Genomic DNA, 20,064 nt, shown 5'->3' with positions numbered 1-20,064 from the left:
AGCTCGCCGTGGGAGACATACCATTGACTAGGCTGGCATTCGCACTATCTGCAGCATTTGAAGCTGCCGCACCGTCTGCTGCTGCAAGGGGGTGGGAGGGATGGAAAATGCAGTGTCACAATGGAGAAAAGCAACAACAACAAAGACATGAACCAACTTGCAGGGAGATAACATGACTCTATTCTTAAAAAAAAATTCTCTATTGGAAACCAAGAAACTCAAATTTGGGGTGGGGGATGAAATGTTCCATAGAGATGCCGCAGAGGTCAAGGGGAGAAACTCAGACATGGAGGGTCTTTCAAATAAAGCATGGTGGATGACCTGGGCAGTTAGGTGGGATGGTGCTGGTCTGTGCTGAGGTCTGGACCCTGCTGGTCCAACCAGTCAAGAGAGTCCCCTGGCAGAGAGGGCTCCATGAAATGAGGGGATTTGGCTGCCCACTGGGGGCCAGGAGCGGAAAAATATTCACCAGGCAGTGCAGCATGGGCATGGACCACTCAGAATGAGAGTATTCTCCATGACCACCATCTCCACGCATCAGGGTGTTCTGGTAGAACATTTGCTAATGGTGATGACTTTCACTTAACTGGATTCATGCCCTCGATTCAGGCCACTGCTTCCTTCCTTAACCGGCATTCCAGACTGCTTTGGGAACTCTCACGTGAGATGCCCCCCAAATTTAAAAGGTGACATCAAGCATATTGCATTTGGTATATGGGACAGAAAAGGCACTAGTGAATTTTTCTTAATTTAGAAATTAAAAGTGATATGAGATGGCTAAATTCACACCTTTTGCTCTATCTTGGGGGTGGGGAATAGTGTTCTATGGGCAGGAAGAGGTCCCCCTGGGTGAAGCACACAGTTGCGTGAGGGCATGGGCTCCCCGGGGGTGCTGGTGGGGAGAGCAGGGCCTGGGGAGGGGGGTCCTGTGATGGTGAGCAAGCTTTGCATGCTGGTATGCAGGCCTAAGGGTGATGTAGAGATGGTGGTGGTACCACTTGGCATTGGCCAGTAGGGTGAGACACTGTAAAGGCAAGAGGGTGGAGTGGGGTGTTGGCTTGTCCCACAGGGCTGGCATCACACGAGGGCACAGAGGAGGGTCTGGGGGGGTGGAGCCACCCATAGGCATGTGGCCTCCTCCAGCTGTGTGCTGGTGGTCTAGGGGCAGGGTCCAATGACCAAAGCCTGCTGCTATTTCTAAAAGCCCGTCTACCCTGAGGGTGTCTTACTGTACCTGGTAGCTGAAGGCCATCCCCCTTCTTCACACCTGTGTGATGATTTTTGAGACATATTAATGAAGGAGAAGCACACAGCCTCATCTGCCCACGCATGCGCACGCACACACACACACACACGTGCATACACACATGGCCATACACCTAGGGTCATCCTGAAATGGGGACATGTGGTGGGCTCTAAGAAATGTTCCTAGTAGAGGTGATGGGATGGGAGGGCAGAGGGGGCCCAGCTGAGGCCATGCTGCTCATGGTGGCCTGAGTTGCTGGGCTGCTCCCCCAGGCTTCCTCTGCCACGTTCCCTCCACATTCCACCATCTTCTTTCCACATGAGGCTATTTTTCTGACATCTCCCATCTCACTGGAGTGCAGGTGAATGCTCAGCGAAGGACCCTGAACTGTGCTTCTGGGGCAGTTGAGGCTTGTCTTCCTACTGGCATTTAAAAACCACAGATCTGGCCCACAGAAGAGTCTGGGGGCACCTTCCCCTCACCCAAGCCTCAGTGAGGCGAAGACAATGGGTACAGGCTGCTGTATCTTGTCTACCTGCTCAGATCTGCCTAACTGCTGTCATTGCGGAATAGGGCTCAGCCATCCTGACCACAGATTCAAGCCCAGCATGTGCACACTCTCCTTATGTCCTCTGGGACTCTTGGTCAGGACTCTTTCCTCAGTTTCAGCCTCAGCACCCCTTTACTCTCTCCAGCCTTCTAATTTCTCAGAACACAGCTCAGCTCCATTGTTCCTGCTGGAGGGGCCACCATCATCTTAGGGGATCCCCTAGAAAATGGGTTTTGCCTTCAGGAACAAGTAATCTTCAATCTTGGCCTAAGCTCTGTGCCTGATTGGCACAGAGCTGGAGGGAGCAGGGCTGCCCCTAAAACTCAGGGGGGGCCATCTGTCCTCTCATCTCCCTTCTGGGATTCTAGAAGTTCTGAATGTCACAGATCCTCCTCTAGAGCTTAAGGAAGGAGACAAAAGACTGAAAATGTGAAAGGGGGGCTATCTTTGAGATTACGTGTGGTGACAGGTAAGGAGTCAGCTGTGCTGGGACCAGAAGTCTGGGCCTTTGGATTTGGGCCTGGCCTGAGGAGACTTGAGCTTTTTGTGTGAACATCTCTCCCTCTGTTCTGAGAGACAGTTTTAGCTTGGGTGGTCAGCCTGCTGCATTTAGGGAACCCCAGTGAATAAGGAATCATATTTTCAAGGAGGAGGAAGAACTAGAACTCAGATGAGATGGCAAGTCTGGGAGCACTGGAGAGCAAACTCATAATGGTTGATTTGGAGTCATGCATCTGGCTGCCTTTCCCAGAATCTCCTCTGCCCATGTCTTGGATGAATCTATGCTGGGTGGATTTTCAGTTCTGCTTAGTGGAGTTGACAATATTGGAAGGAATATGCTTGGGTGGGGATTTCTACTCAATACTGGAGTAATGATGGGACCAATTGATGCTTGCTGTTTCTACCACTTGAGGCTGGAGACTCAACAACATGGTCAGCATCCTTGGCCTGGCCCAGAGGGGAAGGAGGGGCCTCCATGACATGATTGGACAAGACAGAGACTGGGACAAGACCTGGAGATGGAACAGACAGAGCCTACCTGGCCCATGCAGGCCTTAAGGATGCAGGAGGTGGCTGTCAGCACAGGGTGTGGACATAGAAGGCACTCAATAACTATTTTGTTGAGTGAACAAATAAACAAAAAAAAAAAAAAAAAATGTGGCCTTAAGAGCTCCTCTCCTGGTCTGCAAGGGAATTAGGCTTACCTTTTTTGTCTTTCTTCTCTTCCTCTTCACCACCTGCCCCCAGCAGGGTAAAGATGATGCCAGTCTGAGAGTTCACACCCACAGCAGTCACCAACATCCGTCCTGAGCCCTCCATCACGTGGGTCCCTGGGAAAGGAGACAAAAGCCAAGTTACCATTGCACAGCTGAAGCCCTCTCCCCAAAGGAGTGAAAAAATGTGGTCTCAGTCAGCTCCTGGCTCTTTGCCTGCTGAGGTCATGAGGTATCACCTATGGTTAAGATTCACACTGTGTGTGTCGTGGGCCCTTTCAAGATGCTTTCACCTCAGGACAGTGCTGGGGTGGAAACACTGCTATCTGTCAGTTCTCAGGTACCCCAAACATCTCCAGGCCCACCACCTACTACCTGCCCTGGAGGGTTACTTCCTCCTTCTGTCTCCTTCTCCCCACTCCTCTCCCACCCTTACAGACGTAGACATCAAACTCCAGGAGTGTTATCAGTGTCCATGATGCCACTACACACATTACAAAAATCACAGATTTTTTTCATATCACTTTACAGCTATTGCAGCATTGTTGTTGCTCATCTCTATTTTATAAATAAAGTGGTTATGTGACTGCTTGCCAGATCTTGTTATTCAGTGTTCTAATAAAGTACACTCATTACTATATCACACATTTTTTTTCTACTTTATGCCAATATAATTGGTTTCCTTTGTGATCTCAGTGGGACCTTATGGGACCCCACGCATTTCATTTTATGCACTTTAAGGCTTTATTTGGAGTAGGAGTGGCACATGATGACACCAAACTACTCCAGGGGTCTATGCTGCAAGAAAGGTTAAGAACCTCTTTCCTAGAACTTTAGATTTCTCAAACTGGGTTCCAAAGGGCCCTGAAATTCTTTCCAGGGGCTGGAACGGTGGCTACTGGGGGGTGAAAGAGGCCTTTGGTCAGGGTGGCTCTACTTCTATTTGTTTTATATCTGGGGCTTCAGTGTCAACTTTTGTTTCATGAGAGAGTCTTGTTGCTGCTTGCAGGCAGCCTCTCCACCATGCAGGCTCAGAGAGCAACTTGTCCAACAGCAAGCAAGCAAGGGCTTCAGAGGGAGGATAAGCTGCAGAGGGGGAAGAAATGTGGTCTATACACTCAATGGAGTATTATTCAGCTTTAAAGAGAAAGAAACTTGAACAGGCTACAACATGGATGAATCTTGAGGACACTGAAGTAAGTGAGCCAGCCATAAAAGAACTATAAATACCATATGATTCCACCTGCATGAGGTCCCCAGAGTCATCAACTTCAAAGACAGAAAGTAGAATGGTGGGTGCCAGGGGCTGGGGAAGGGAAATGAAAGTTAGTGTTTAATGGGTGCAGAGCTTCAGTTTGGGAAGATGAAAAGACTTCTGTGGATGGATGGCGGTGACAGTTGCACAACAACGTGAATGTACTTAATGCCATTGAACTGTACACTTGAAAGTGATTAAAATGGTAAATTCTATATTATGTGTACTTTACTATTAATATAATTTTAAAAATTGGAAAAAAAGCCCACTGAAGCCATGGCCTCACTGTGGAAGCAAAGATGACCCCAGGAGGACAGCTGGGACCCAGTCTGGGAAGTGAACGGCAGCTATGCCCGCCCAGTTCTAGCAGCGAGAGAATGCGGCACTGCTGATCCTTTGTCCTTTGACTGGTGCTGGAAGAATCTGGATCCTGGAAGGTTGGCTCTCCAGGCACACATTTTTTTTCCTGTTTTTATTTTTTGCTACTCTGGGTAGAAAGCTGTATGCCATGAGGGACACACTACCTTCTTAGATGGGGGAGTAAGATTTCTACCCTGGCCTGGCTGGACAGTATCACAGAGGCCTTGACAGGCACGACAGTGACTCTCTGGCATGCCATGCCTTGCTTCTTGGACTCACTTCTGCTTTTTAGAGTTCTCCTTTCTGTCCCCTTGAGACTGGGTGCCACTTCTTCCTGTTTTCAGCATAACTTATCTCTCGCTGTGTTTTGGTTTGCTTCAGATTTGAAATCTATGTCAGGAAACTCATTAGGATTGTATCTAAAATAAGGGTTGAGGGGTTCTGAGTCAGGACCTAAAGAGTTTTCCTTAAGCAAGGAATCTGTTTTCACTTTTTAAGTGGCGTCATCCACCTTGTCCCTTTCCTTGTAGGATCTGAGTGATATCCCAATGTTGTGTGTGTGTGCGCCTGTGTGTGTGTGCATGCTTTGTGTGTGTGTGTGTGTGTGTGTGTGTGTGTGTGCATGCAACAATCTAGCCTCTTGGTCTGTAGGATCTCAGGATCTCAAAGGGCTTTACAGAGAGACAGACACTTTCCAGTGATTCCTTTCAGGCAGGTAAATGTCAGCCTTTCCATGCATAGATGCAGAAACCAAGTCACCAAGGCTCACAGAGGGGGCGTGCAGAACTCAGATTCTCAGATGGCAAGCTCTTTGGCCATCCCCAAGACAGAAAGACAGTGCTTTTATTTTTTCCTCTTGGCAGGGCACAGTGGGGACCACAGAATGAGCTCAGACATTAGCTCCAGGCTGAGCAGCCCAGGCCTGGTAACTTCTCATCACAGGCAGACCCTGGAGCACCCCACCCTGCTCTGTCACCCTGCTGAGGCCCAATAACAGGGCCTTGTTTATTATAATAACTTGCTGACAAGATGCCTCCATGGGCACCGGCTTGGCGTGTTAGTGTGCCAGGAGGAGAGGTTGTTATGTATCAGCATTAGACAGATAAGAAACTGGGGTCTCATGGTAGGCATCACCGGAGACTCTTCAAAGGAGAGGAAGGAACACTACATTGCATTCACAGGGCACAGAAAGCAGTAACAGCCACCCAAGCTGACCTCCTGTGTAAGTAGAATACCTACTGCGTGCAGGGCATGTACTGCCTTCCACGCTCAATGATCTCATCTAGTCCTTAAACTGGAGGAAACTGAGGCTCGGAGTGGAGGAGTAACCTGCCGAGTCACTCTGCTGGTGAGGGGCAGAGCCTGGACTTGAACTCTCTGCTGTCCCTGAGCCTGTTGTCTTTGTTACTTTCCACTTCACCTCCAGGGGACAAGGCCCTCACATTCTGGTCTGAGACACATCAGTAGAAAGGTTTGTTGGACATGAAGGCATTGGTTCTCCAGCTTAGGTGGCAACCAAGAGGCTGCTCCCCACCTCCCAAGCCAAGACAGGATGGAAAAAGATGCAGGGGGCCAATTTCCACCCAAGATAATCAGACCCACCAAATCACCTTCTAATCTAATCACTCCCATCGCAGCAGGGAGCTGGCAGCTAGCTCTACACCCACATCCGGAGGCAGGGAGGTGGGAGGAGGATGCCAGGGAGGGCCTTAGGCATAGAGCGCTCCCCGCCCAGCCCTGGCGATGCTCCAGGGTGTCCTCCAGAGCCCAGCAATAGCAAGGGCAGGGGAGATGGGGCATCCACAATTTCCCAGTCCTCCCTCCTTCTGTTCTCCAATATCCCCAAGCCTCTGCTCTTACCTGTGTCCCCCCAGTTCCATTCCCCTCTTCGAGGGTTTGGAAGGCTCCCTGAGGTCCAAACCACTTAGTCAGCACCCCCTGGATGAGACCTCAGCCTTCTTGGGCCCTGGACACTGAGTCCTGTCTCGTGGCCTCTGCCCTTGGAGCGTGCACAACTCACTGGGCCTTGGTGTCCACCCCCCTGGCCTTTGCTCACAGTGATCACCTGAATGCCCTTCCCTCACCTCTTGCTCAAAACCTCCTCCACAGGATGAATGCCCTTCGCCTTGGGTGGCTCTCCTGACTCCCATTAGGGGACTTCATCTGTCTCCTCTGAATCACCTGCAGTCTCCTCTGGGGGTGCTTCCAGGCCTGGCTCCTTCACCTGACCATGAGCCCCTTGAAGGCACCGTCTGAGTGGGAGTGTCCTCTGGGCCTCCCCCGCACAGCCTGGTTTGGAGTTGCAACTCCAGCACAATTTTTTGTACTATTTTGAACTTTCCAGGGTGGGTATGTATTACATATATAATTGGGAATACTGACACCCCTAATAAATCATCTTTATGTTTTGCAAAGGGTCACATTCATCCCAGCTGTGCCCGCTCCTCCCACACCTCACTGGGCTGTGCCTTCTCCTCTCCCAGGCCCTCCTGCCAGGGGAAGACTCCAAAGGAGAGGGGCATTTCCTAGGCTGTACCCCTCCAGCTCCACAAGTCCCCTGCAGAGGACAATGCTTAACACCATGGCAGAAGCAAATAATGGTAGAGCAACAGACATCCAAGTCAAAGGGCAGTGGGCTAAACCTCTAAAAGGACGACCACAGGGTCTTTGAGTAGGGGCAGAGGTGGGAGCCTCTTGGGGATGGAGGCCCTGATAGGGCCTTGTGGGACCTCACTGACCACAGTCCCTTGCGCAGCACTCTGTAGCCCCCACCTCCTCTAACTGCCCACGGAGCCCTTCAGAAGACAAGCATGGGGAGGGGTGGAGAGAGAGCCCTAGACCCGGAAGAGGGCACTTGGGACCTGGTGTCTAATTCTGATTGCTATGTGACCGTGGGGCCACGGTCCTTTCTGGACCTCAGTTGTGTCATCTGCAGAGTGGGAGCTGCTTAGGTCACCACATCTCAGTGATAGTGTCTCGACACTCTGTCCCAGGAAGAACAGCCCAGGGCATGTCCTGGGTGGGGTAGACAGCTACATCTCGGGAAGAAGAGGGTGTGGAGAGGCCGGCAGAGGCCTGTGTGGACAGAATGACCAGATGGCACCCCCTTCTGGTGGACAGCTCCACAGTCCTTCACTTGATGGACAGACATGGTGGGGTGTCAACTCCATGCCAGGCTATTGGGCCTGTGGGAGGGCCCCCTGTGGTCCCTGCCCTCCAGGAGCTCACAGTCTAGCTGGGGTCAAGGAGAGCAGATAGGCACACAGATCTACAGCAATGCAAGACAAAATCAAGCCAAGGACGTGGCGGGCTGGAGGGGACACAGCCAGGCAAAAGTGGGAGGTGGCCCAGTATGATGGCGGTGGGCAGCCGGGCCAAAGCTCAGCGCCCACTAAGGGAGAAGGTGCCTGCGCCTCCGGAGAGAGACAGAGCAGAGTCTTTGCTTGGTGCTCAATAGGGAGCCACTGAGAGTATTTTTGGGTGGAGGGGGAGGAAGGAAGAGAATATCTTCTGAGCATTCATGATGTGTCAAGTTCCATCTGAGCCACTTTCGTTCAGCTGCCACAGTCTGTGAGGTGGTCAGCCTCACCCTATTTCACAGATAGGGCAGCAGCTCAGGGGGTCATCTCTGTATTCAGCCCAGGAAGGCAGAGCTGGGATGGGAGCTGGTCTGTGGCTCCAATCTTGTGCTCTTTCCACCTTGGGGACAAAGTTGGTGGGAGAGCTGCCTGGAGCAGCCCTGAGGAGCGAGAGAGAGGGGGGTCGGAGAGCAGTGGGGAGCTACCAGCCATCCCATGGGTGGGAGGAAAAGGGAGCCCAGGCTCAGGGAACACTGGTTTCCGTGGATGGGACTGTCTGTCCCGTCCTGCCCAAGCTTCTGTCCCTGTCCTGGTCCTGTGGAGGGGATGTTCCTTGGTCTCTGACCTGGCAGCAGAGAGTGGCCACGACCTTCCCAGCTGCAGGCTCAAAGCCCATCCTGGCCTTGGGCCTGTCCTGAACAGCAGGACCAGCTCTGAGCTGGTCCAGATGGTGGCAGTCTTGGAGCCAAAGCCTTCTGTGGTGGCTCGTGGGATATGCTGAGCCGTAGGTAGCAGAACTGGGAAGCCTCCTTTTGCAAAATGGGGTTTCTGAGCCCAGAGAGGGTGAATGACTGAAGTTAGAGAGGATGTAGGACAGTACGGGCTGGACCTAGGGTTCCTTGATCTCCTGGGTGTGGCCTTCCAGGCCTCTTTCTGGACAGGGAGAGGGGAGAGGTCATCTCTTCTAAAAGGGTTCCTTCAGTGGGGAGAGGCTGTGAAGAAGGGATAGAGGCCATTTCTGGGGGATACTATCTGCCTCCAGGCACAAGCACCAAACAAAGCCAATATGATTCCCAGCCCAGACACAGTTCTTCCATTATTATTATTATTAATGCAGTTAATAACACACGCTCACAGAGCACGAGGCAGTAGGCAAAGTGTCCTCCTCACAACAGCCCTGTGAGGTAGGTTTTGGCGCAAGTTCAATCCCCAGCCCCTCTGCCCACCACTTTCTGGCTCAGAGAGCTTGAGTGATGGCCCAGGGTCACACAGCTGTGAGTGGCGGAGCCGGGACTTGAACCCGTGCTCTATCCACTACACCCCGCTGCCTCTCATGGAGAAGAGGCAGGGTAGTGTAATGGAGAGAGTGCGGGCCGAGTAGCATACTGGGCCTTCTGCAGTCACGGTGTCGTCCTAGGCTCCCTGGAGGCGGTGGCAGTGGTGGCAGGTCCGGCTCTCCCATGCCTGGCCTTCTGCTTGGTGGGGTGGGCAGCAGGCACTGGGATGTGGGCACAGTCCCAAGAGGGTTTACCGATGTCCTGCATGACCTCATGCTGTTAGTGCTCTGGCTGGCAGGGGTAAGGGGGGAGGGTATGTCGGGGTCTTGCAGGGGTTGAGCCATTGGGCCTGCTGGAGCCAGGCCTTGCTGTTTTTTGAAGACAACCCCGCCATCCTGGCCCCCTGGCTCTAGCCCCTTCCACTGCCACATTGATGGCGTCTAGTCTAGTACTGCATTTCCCAGTGGAAGTTACTACAAGAGGCTTCAAAAAGGCCACACTAGTGGGAAATAAAGTTCATTCAGTCTTTGGAGGCAGGCTTCTGCATGGGGGCTACAGGAAGAGCCCAGAACTGGGGTCTGGCTCCCGCCCTGCCCCTGACCTCTGTGGGGCCTCACACTTCTGATCTGGGCCTCAGTTTCCCCAGCTGCAAATTGGGATAGGACCAGGGTCCTCTAGGGATCATCGAATCCCCTGAAATGCTGCAAGATCAGGAGTTTGGGCATCTGGGATCACTGCTTTAGTGGAACTCTCATGGAAGTTCATGACCTGGGAGGGTTTAAAAAACACTGGCTTTCCAGGAAGACAATGAAAAGATGAGGCGCTGCTCCACGTGAAAGGAGACCAAAGAGGCAGGATATCCAAGTGGCACACAGGGCCCCACAAGGATCCTGGCCTGGAGAATGCAGGCACAATTGGCAGAATGTGAATTTGGATGGCACAGCAAGTAACAGTACCGCATCAATGTCAGGTTTCCTGAATTGATGGCTTGTTGTGGTTATGCATGAGAATACCCTTGCTCTTGGGAGATACACCTGCAGTGTCTAGCGGGAGAAGGCCATCACATCTGCATGATGAGGGGGAGAATGAGATTTGTCGGAAAGCAAAGAGGGCAAAAGGTTAGCAACAGCCAAATCAGAGTTTAGGGCATGCCCATATTCTTTGTACCATCCTTGCAACTTTTCTGAAAGTTTGAAATTATCTTAAAACACAAAGCTAAAAAACAGGCCTAGGTCAGAATTTGCACTCTAGGTCCCACCCATATGTGGCTTGACCCATAGGGACTTTAAAAAATGGGAATTTCTTGCTAATGCTTAAACATCGAGAGCTTGTACAGGGAAATCTGGATTTCTGGCTCCTCTTGTAAAGCGAGCACTGAGGTCAGATTGGGCTGGCAATTCTGCAGGCAGCAATGGGAAGCAGCTGTGGTCTGGGTTTGGCACCTGTGCTCTCCCTACCTGGCCCTGGCCCTGCAGACATATGAGTTTGCAATTTCTGAACATTTTTACTCTGTGCCATCTGAAAATACACCAGAGACGGGCTCGTGTCTGCCTGTCTGTCCTTGGGGGATAGGAAGGTAGGGGGAAACCTGCCTAGTTTTGGTGATTTCCTTGGTGCCCTGAGTGTTGAGGTCATTTGAGTCTTTCTGAAGGCTGGTCTGCCCTCATTTGTCAGATGGGGAAACTGAGGTTCTGAGGGGCAGAGGCCACAGTGGGAGCAGTTGGAGGGCTGGAACCTGGGTGTTCTGCCTCCAAATGCCACGTTCCTTCTACACCATACAGCACCTCACACCTGCAGGGTTTGTCTGCAAAGGACAGTCACATGTGTGCATGCCTGGGGTCCCCACAACAGCCCTGTGGGGTAGGCAGTGGGGGCCCCTGGTGGGGCCATTGTACTGACACAGACACAGAGGCTCAGAGAGGCGAAGGGACCTGTCCAGGGTCACGGGCCAAGCATGATTGGACCAACTGACCAGAACTGAGTGTTTTCTGCCCTCTTCTAAGTTGAACCAGTGCATGAGATGACACTATGGCTTTCTCAACCACCATAAGGACCCTACAAGTGTCCCTAGCCTGGTCCCTCTGTGTTGTTCGTCAAGGATCATCAGACTGGAAGGCCCAGCAAGACCTCCCTGCCCATGTAAAGGGCCCATGGTGGCTGGTTGTGCACAAAAATGAGCATTCATATGGCTGTTATGCAGGGAGTTCGGAACACTGGGGAAGAAACTAATCAAGGAACACCCCCTGGGGGAGGCAGGCTACTGCAGGCTGAAGGCAGGGAGGAGTTGGATGATGGAGAGGAAATGGGTAGCCCAGAGAGGTGGGAAAGGGGAGATATTTGAGATGAAGGATGAGAGGGGGAAATGGACATTTCTGGAGGTTCCAGATTTCAACACAACCTCATGAGCTGGGGCCATAATCAGAAGTGGGAGAAGCTCGTTGGAAGTCCCTGGCTAAGGAGGAGTAGAGTTGGGATTGGAACTCAGTCTGTTTCACCCCCAAGTCCAGGCCCCACCCAAGGAACAGGGAAGGGGACCAGCTCATCTTGAGCCACCCTGTGCAGCACTGTGCTAGGGGATCCACTTACATCATATCATGAACGACATTCTTATTGTCCTCCCAGGGAAATGAGCTCAAAGAAGTAAAGCCATGTGCCCGAGGCCACACAGCAAGTTCACTTGAGAGCTCAGGTCCTGTTCAGCTCAGCCTGACGCTCTGCTCTACCTCTCTGCACAGCTTCTCCCCACTCACTCTGGAGGACAGAGCCTAAGGTCTGCAGGGCCCAGGGGTGAGCTGGGCACAACCTCCTGAGAGCTTCCAGCTTAGAGCTCCCGGCTGCCCAGGCCTGTGTGGGCAAGAGGATTGATGCAGAAACACATCCTGGTAGTGTCGTGTTTCTGCATGTGGCCAAGGACAGCAGAGCCTATAAAAGTGTGACCAGTGAGATCTGATTGGGTAGTGGGATGGTCTATGAATTTTGTTCTTCATTTTATTTGAGATGGTTTGTGCAGTGCAAAACTCAGTCACCATGACGGGGCTGTCTGTTTGGGCCAAGCACGAAGTGGAGTGTCACAGGTTAAAGGTGGGTCCCAGGTGCTCAGGGGTTGACTGCCACAGGGCAATGGTGGTCAGGGAAGCCTTCATGGAGGAGGTGGGGCTTGAGCAGATGGGAAAAAGTTAAGTGGGCAAAGACGAAGAAACAAGACTAGGAACAGAGGACAGCCTCAGCAGAGGCAGATTGAAGGGAGCAAGACAAGGTGGATCAGCAGTAGAGGCAGAGTGGGAGACAGGGCATGCAGGGCATGGTGAATGTACTCTCAGGGCTGGGAGGGGCGCTGAATGCAGTACCCACTCAGTGGGTCACTCTCCAACAATCCCCACCCACAGCCTGTCTATGTCCTGCTCATAGACAGTCAGTGACGGGGAACTCACTATCTTACAGGCAGCCTCTTTTGTCCGATAATGGTCCCCACTGTTACAGAATTCTCTTTCCAATTATACTGCTTTGTATGGAGCCAGCTATGCCCCTTTCTCAGTTTCTCCCTATGAGTTTGAGCTGAGCCACACTCCCTTGCCCTGCTGACTCTCACGCAATTGGATTTCGGATGCCAGGGCTTCAGGCTCGCCATGGAGCTTCACTTTCTTCCATCTGGTTCATCCTACATCCTGTGATCATCTTTCTGGATCCTGACAGTTGCTTTCTTTTTGCCACCCCCCTGCACTTGTGGCCTCTGAGAGACTGATGGGAACACTTTGCACACTGCAACAGGATAGAGCTCCAGGGAAGGCCACTAGAAACCATCCACCAGATTACCAGCAACCCAAGAACCAGCAAGAACCCACCGAGATCTCCAGGTTCCTACATGCCCCTCTCCTTCCTGTCCACAAGGACATCGTGGAGACCTTGGCTGATGTCTCCTGACACCCAGAGGCCCCAGGCCTATTCCATCTACCCAGGCTTCCAACCAGATTCAGACCAAAGCCGCTCGTTCAACTTGGGCTCACAGGGCCTGTAGTGGCTATTTGCAGTCACCCCTTTCTCATCTCAGTGCTCACAGGCCACCATTCCGAGATGACTGGGAATCCTGCCAAGACCAATGCTGACCTCAGCAGCCCAGGCTTCACGGGACTCACTGGGATCCCTGCTGAGACCTGGAATGCCTTCTGTCTGTCCTCAGTACCCTTGTCCTTCCCCACTAAGGGGTGAGCTCTCTTCCGAGTCTCCAAGGGCCTGCAGGCCTCAGCTCTCCTGTAGGATCTCTTGGTCTCTTGGGACTTCTGGCCTCCCTGGAGACATCCTGGCCTCTCCAAGTTTTGAGGCTTCTTGACAGAGTTGGCATACACAGCCAACTGAAATATCATCCTGAAATCTCCTGCTCCCATCCTCTGCCTTCAGCACTGTCTTATTTTTGGCACCTCTGTTCCCTCTGGGCCCTCTTGCCCCTGCTCCTAGATGCAGCCACCCTATGACTCACTCCAGGCTGGCTGGTTGGCTTCCCACCCATTTCTGCCCATTGTGTCTTTTCCAGAGTCTCTCTGCACCTGTGCCCTCCTCCTTGGCTGGTTTGTGATGCTGTCAGGCCAGTGATTCTGAACATTCTCTCTCCAGCCTCCTGCCAGCATCCTCCCCTCTTCCCTCTTCTCCAAACTGTCTGAAGTTTCTATCCTCTCAGGCCCATGCCTGCCCCGGGCTTCCACACACCCAGAGGACTTACCTGGCCACTGCCCCCAAGGATGCTCTGTCTGTCAATCACTTCATCCCAGAGGGCAGGACCAGGGCCACAGGCCGTAACAATTTATTGAACTCTCATGTGGCCCTATGTTCTAAGAGGTCATTCGGGGCATTCCATGGTCTCTCAGTGAGACACTGGGGACTTTGCACTTGCTGTCTCTCTGCCTGGAATACTTTTCTTCTCATTGTTCTGATTTTAGGTCAAATGCACTTTTCAGACAGGCCTTCCTTGACCAACTCAGATTCCTGTGCCTTTCCTGCAGGTCTCTATATCTCACTATGATGGTGGAACATCTTCATCTGACTTATCATTATCTGAAGTTTCCTTGCATATTTGCTTGCTTGTTCCTTTACTGGTTCTCTCCTTTACTAAATTCTAAGCTCCAGGACAGCAGGGACCTTGTTTGTTCCCTTAACCAGTGGCACACAGTATGTGCTTAACAATTGTTGGTTGAATAAATGCTGGATAAATAAATGCCCCCACCTCTACTCTTACTCCTACCATCCTGTCCTGCAGACCTGTTTGTATTTCCAGGACATTCCACACTCTTTCAGACCTCTGTGCCTTTGTACGTGGTTCCCTCTGCTAGGAGGGCCCTTTCTCTACGATCGGACTTGGAAAGCTCCTATTCATCCTTTAAAACCCAGCTCAACACTACCTCCTCCAGGGAGCTCTGCTTCTTCCTTGGCTTTCTCACAACACCTTCCTCACACGTCTACTGTGGGATTAGCTGTTGGTAGGCCTGGATCCCCAAGGCCATTTAGGCTGGGGGCTCCCATAGGCAGGGGCTGGGCCTCAATCACTGGTGGGTTCGGGGTAGAGATAGTCCCAGCACTTAGCCTAAGCACCCAGAGTAGCTTTGCAGAGGGTGTTTGCTGAGCACTGCTGGACAATAAGGCCTTTTGGGTGTCCCTGTGAAAAGGGGTCTCACCTGGCTAGTGTCTCACCCCTGCAGGGTTTCCCCACCTCTTCTCTGTCCCTGAGTGAGCTTGTAAAAATGTAAACATGATCAGCTCACTGTTCCAGAGAATCCTCATCACAATTTCCAAACTGCTGACCATGGCCCATGAGGCCTGACCTCTGGTCTCTGCACTCTATTTCACTGCCCTCCAGCCGGTCCTGTCTCTGGGCTTTTGCCCCTGCTGTTTCCTCTGCCTGCTGTGCTCTTCCTCGGATAGTCACAAGGCCAGCTCCTCCTCATCACCCACACTCAGTACACCTTGTGCCCTGTTTGTTTTCTTCACACACTTCTCTGCTCAGGAATTTTCACATCTCTTCCCTGCTCCTCACTCCGCCACAAGCTCCTCACTCCGCCACAAGCTCCTCAGGGCTGGGCCTTCCCTGCCTCACTCACTGCTGCAGCCCCAGTGCCGGGCCCAGTGTCTGGCACACAGCCATGGCCAGAACGCTTATCACATGCCTGATTCTTTCTCATCTCTGATGAGAGTGGGTTTCGGTGTTCAGCTTTTTAGTAAACCAAGTCACTAGAAGGCCTATGCCATAAGGGAAGGGATGCTTTGTCTATTTTATTCACTGCAGTCTCCCCAGGGCTCAGGTTGCTGAGTGCACAGTAGGCTCAGTGTGTGTTTGTGAGGGAAAAGGAAGGGAGTTCTCACTTGGGGCTGAGCTGGCTGGAGATACCAGAGCCAAGGATCAAAGTCTCTGAGTCCCTTCAGCCTCATGAAGGGGACACACAGGCATCTCCTGTGCATGGCGACGGGAATGGGCCCAACATCAGGCTGAAGCTCACCTGACAGCAGCATGGGGTCCTTGTCCACAGACTTGCGCACCTGGTCAGACTCTCCGGTTAGGGAGCTTTCATCAATCTTGAGGTCATTGCCCTGGATGAAGAGGCCGTCGGCAGGGAGGAGGTCACCTGGCAAGAGGAAGGGCAGGGGAGTCAGCAGGCTCTCAGGTGGCTAGAAGGCTGGAACATTCCCTTAAAGGTGCAATTACCAGGGAAGGTTTGCCATCAGGGATAGAATGCCTAGAGCTCACAGGGTGTAGGAACCAAGATGGTGCCCATAGACGGCCCATGTATAGCTCAAGACTGGAGCTAAGGTGCACAGCACAAGGCCTGGAGGGCTGAGGTTGGGGACCTGCAACCCTTGCTCAAGCAGGCATGTACTTTATGAAGTGTTTCTCTTGACCTCACCTGAACTTGGAGTGCAGGTCTCCCAACAATTCATTCTTCTTTAGTCTCAGTTATGGTTTGGGGAAATCTTTTGGAAGGAACCAGTCTGTCTTGGTTGGGTACAGAAGGCCCCAACCAAGTCACATTGTCAAGGGGAAATCAAGTCCTTTATGGCAGAGTGAGGAGGGGCACTACAATCTCTACCCTACCTTCTGCCTCAACTTACCTAGGACATATCTGGCTCAAACTCCCTTTGGTGCCAGCCTGCCCATATTCTCCATGGCAGTAGCACAAGTCCAGAATATTCAGTTATCCACTTATACGCTTTCTAACATCTCCTCTAGTCCAACAAGCATCCATTAACAGCCAAATCAGGGATGGGAAACAGATTTCATCTAATAAACCCATTCTGAGCATTAGTGGTTGTTGGAATGCTGTGCTGAGAAGGCTTCTGCAGCTGTATGCAGGCTCTGAGCTGTGACTGATTAGTAATGTCTGCTACGGGGGGAAGTTTGGAGAGTGGTGGCACATGTGCCATGTACTTGTCATTTCTGATTTAAATGGATTCTGGGATTGTACCCCCTCCAGGACGTACCCTTCTACCTCCTAAAGGATCTCAGAAGACATCTTGGTTTGGGTTCAGCCTTCAGGAAGGCACCCCCTTCCTTGAGCCAATCTCTTTGCATCAGCCTGGCCTGTCCCACCTCTGCCTATAATCCAGCTTTAGAACCTGGCTCTGTGGCTGGGACACTTACCATATTTGACCTGGGCTATGTCCCCAACCACGATCTCAGCCACAGGGATCTGGACCACCTGGCCAGCCCGGACCACGGTGAATTTCTGTTCCTGCTCGATGCGGCTCTGCAGGCCCCGGAACTGTTTCTCTTTGCTCCAGTCATTGAAGGCCGTGACCAGGACCACACAGATAACTGACAGGAGAATGGCAGCCCCCTCGATCCAACCTGCCTCTGCCTCTCCTTCATCCTCTGCCCCACCCTGGGCCGTCGCGCATCCTGAAAGACCAGATAGAAGCAGGCAGAGTGAGGTCAGCCAGGCAGGAGAGTCCTCATGGGCCTGGATTTACAGCTCAGCTCTGCCAAGTAACAAGTGTTAAGAATCAGATGATAATTATCCACTGATTCAGTGTGTCTGGGTACCAAACCCTGTGGAAAGTACTTCACGCAGATCGTCTCACAGGGAGGGGACTCACACTGCCCATTTCACAGATGTGGAAACTGAGGTTTCTCAGAGAGGTCAAGTGACTTGCCCAAGCTATGAAGGGCAAGTAGGAAGTAGAATGTGAACCCTGGCCGTCTGGCTTCAGAGCCCACCATCTTAGCCCCTTCAGTTTTCTGCCTTTGTTCTAGCTGTGAGATCTTGGGCAAATGACTCCCTTTCTGAAACTCATTTTCTCATCTGGGTAAAATGAAAAGAATATTCTTTATCTCGGGAACCTATTGTGAGAGTTGAAATTTAATGTGGTAAAGTTCACGGACTCTACAGCACAGACAAGGCACAGAGGAGAGAAAAGATAATTTAATTGATGAGAAAAGACAAGGAATTTTCTCTAATTGATGAGAAAAGAGAGGAAGCGAGGCATTTTTTTTTTTTCCAGAACAAAGGCAGCCAATACTGGATGTGCTTTAGGGTCTGAGAAGGCAGTTTTGCTGATGTCCTCTTCTGTTGGAGTCTCATTACATTGCCAAGGCAGGTTGGGAAGATGAGCTGGTTCTAATCCTGCTGCCTCTGCATGATTTTGGGTAAGTCATTGCCCTTCCCCAGCTTCAGTGGCCTCATCTGCAAAATAGGAATCACTGAGACCACCTTCCAGGGCTCAGGGAGAGGAAGGGGGAAACTCCTGGCCAGAGCTCAGCACATAGGAGGTTCTCTAACTCAGTCCTTGTCAGATGTCAGCTGAGGAGTGAGCCACCCTCCACAGTGAGGACACTGATGCTTGAGCTGTAGGTCACCTGTCTGATCTACAGTGACCCTGCATCCCACACCCTCGCACCAGTGAGCCTCCCAGTGTAGGCCCCCAAAACTCTTGAGGTCTGCCTGGCCAGTGGGGTGAAGAGAAAAAGAAGAACATAAGCACATCAGATCTGAAGGCGTCAGACCCAAAGGCAGGTCCTATCCATGCCCCTTTCTCATCCCCACAAGGATCCTGAAAGCAAGAGGTAGAGGCCCAGGAGGTGAGGTGCCACAGTCAGGATACACCTAGCCTTCATTTCCCCTGGGACCTGGGGAGCGGCCATTTCCATGGAAAGGAATCTCCAGCAGCATCTGACCATCCTTCCTGGAAAACTCAGAGCAGTTCCCCTCCACAGGGGCCAGGTGGGGCACTGGATACCCTGCAAGGCCTGCTGTACACCCAGCATTCACTTTAACCCTTAAGGGGGCTGTTCAGAGAGAAGCAGAGACTTACCTGCGGTCACACAGCAGATAATGGGAATTTATCCAGGTCTGGAATCTGACACCAGACCTGGCCTGTTCACTCTCCCTGAGCCCAGCAGCCCCCTCTGCCATGTGTTTGCCAAAGATTCATGGCTGAGCATCTGGAAATCCAGTCTGTCTCAAGGAACAGAGAACAGAAGCTTCAAGAGACCCCGGTGGAAGCTTCTGGAAAGCCAGGGGTCAGAAGCAATATGACAAGAAGGCTAAGTGACACTCCAGGAATGTTTATGGGCTTTTGGCTCCTGGAAGGGTGGGGCCCAAGCCTGGGGAATCACTGTGGCCCAGGTGCATGTGCCACTGGAAAATTCCAGGTCTTGCACTGAACCAGCCGTTCCCTTCGGGCCAGGAAACAATGCCATCATGTGGGGTTCCCAAAGCCACCTTTCTCCCCCCTTGGGAGTTTCAGACTTTTCCAGTAATTTTAAACTGTTCAGCAGGACCAGGCTTGGAGTAATGGTAATCACAACTGCGCTAATGGTAACCACGTTTGAATTCCAGCTGCGCTAACTGCTGGGTGCCCACGAACTTGCTATATAACCGCTGTGCCTGCCTTGTTTTGGTTTTTCTCATCTGCAAAATGGCAGGCGCTCTCTCATAAGGTGGTTGAGAGGCTTAAGAGAGAGCCTTCAGGCAAAACACCCACTGCAGTGAGCACACAGTAAATGCTCAGTTAAAGCTGGTGCTTCTTATTTTCCAGTGTGTGGGTGAGCATTGCTGCATTCAAGTTCCACAGCCCGGCTTTATGAAGCCCTGAGGCCCACATTACAGAAGGGGCTCCTGCTAGTTTGAGTGACATATGATGATGGGAGGAGAGGAAATGGTGAATGGTGCCTCCTGTACCACCATGAATGACACCAATAGAGACTCCAAAGACTGGGAAACATAGGTCAACCTTGCTAAACAGAAACCCAGTATACGGAAATGCATTATCTTGGGGCTTAGGGGCAGGGAGGGGGAAGGAGTGGGATTACAGAGCCCCATGCTGCATTTTACAAGACCTTTGTTATCCCCCTGCCGCTTGCTATGTGCTCTGGAAATGGGAAGGCTGTGTTATTTCCCCTGCTGTGTGCCCCCTCAATGGGCCCCCCATTAGAGCAGCTACAGGAACATTTGGACACTTAGAGCAATGACAAACTTTCGGGTACTGGAATCAGAAAAACCTAGTTCAAGTCCAACCTCTGCTATGTGACTTCAGGTAAGTGACTTGGCCTCTTTGAGCTTCAGGTTAGACAGCTGTGAAGTGGGATAACCCCAGGGATTTGTGAGCTAAGGGCCTGGCACGTGATATGTGGTAAAAGTTGGTCCTCTCCCCTTTTCATTAGCTTTTTTCCTTGGACTGGCCTCTGAAAGCCAAGGGCACAGTGACTGAGTGGGATTTGCACCCTGTTCCAACTCCCAGCCCTACCTGCTGCCCTTGCTGACTCAACACCAAGGAACCCTCTGGGCCTCGGATGGCACTCACTCTGCCAACAAAAGCCGATTAGCTTTTATCTCCAGAGAACTGTCTGATGGTCACGCGGTGCCCAGGGATGGCTAGAAAGTG

General features: G+C 51.9%; 1 protein-coding gene across 13 annotated transcripts in view; it reads right to left on the bottom strand.

Moving 5' to 3' along the window:
• ATP2B2 (ATPase plasma membrane Ca2+ transporting 2) overlaps window positions 1-20,064 on the bottom strand; it is a 299,071-nt gene that overhangs the window by 63,004 nt on the left and 216,003 nt on the right. For 8 of the 13 annotated variants that reach the window (XM_017847503.1, XM_017847498.1, XM_017847490.1 and 5 more), the window contains 5 exons: window positions 16,823-17,080; window positions 15,684-15,809; window positions 3,002-3,127; window positions 1,235-1,267; window positions 22-81 (listed from right to left, as the gene is read on the bottom strand). In XM_017847503.1, the coding sequence (XP_017702992.1) occupies window positions 22-81; window positions 1,235-1,267; window positions 3,002-3,127; window positions 15,684-15,809; window positions 16,823-17,080 (603 nt within the window). The remainder of the gene's footprint in view (window positions 1-21; window positions 82-1,234; window positions 1,268-3,001; window positions 3,128-15,683; window positions 15,810-16,822; window positions 17,081-20,064) is intronic. The other 5 variants (XM_017847496.1, XM_017847501.1, XM_017847502.1 and 2 more) reach the window with 2 other exon arrangements.

This window comes from Rhinopithecus bieti, unplaced genomic scaffold (assembly GCF_001698545.2).
Source record: "Rhinopithecus bieti isolate Rb0 unplaced genomic scaffold, ASM169854v2 scaffold_29378, whole genome shotgun sequence".
NCBI classification, from domain to species: domain Eukaryota; kingdom Metazoa; phylum Chordata; class Mammalia; order Primates; family Cercopithecidae; genus Rhinopithecus; species Rhinopithecus bieti.
The sequence above is the reverse complement of the archived record's forward strand: the minus strand, read 5'-3'. Positions and strand labels throughout refer to the sequence as shown.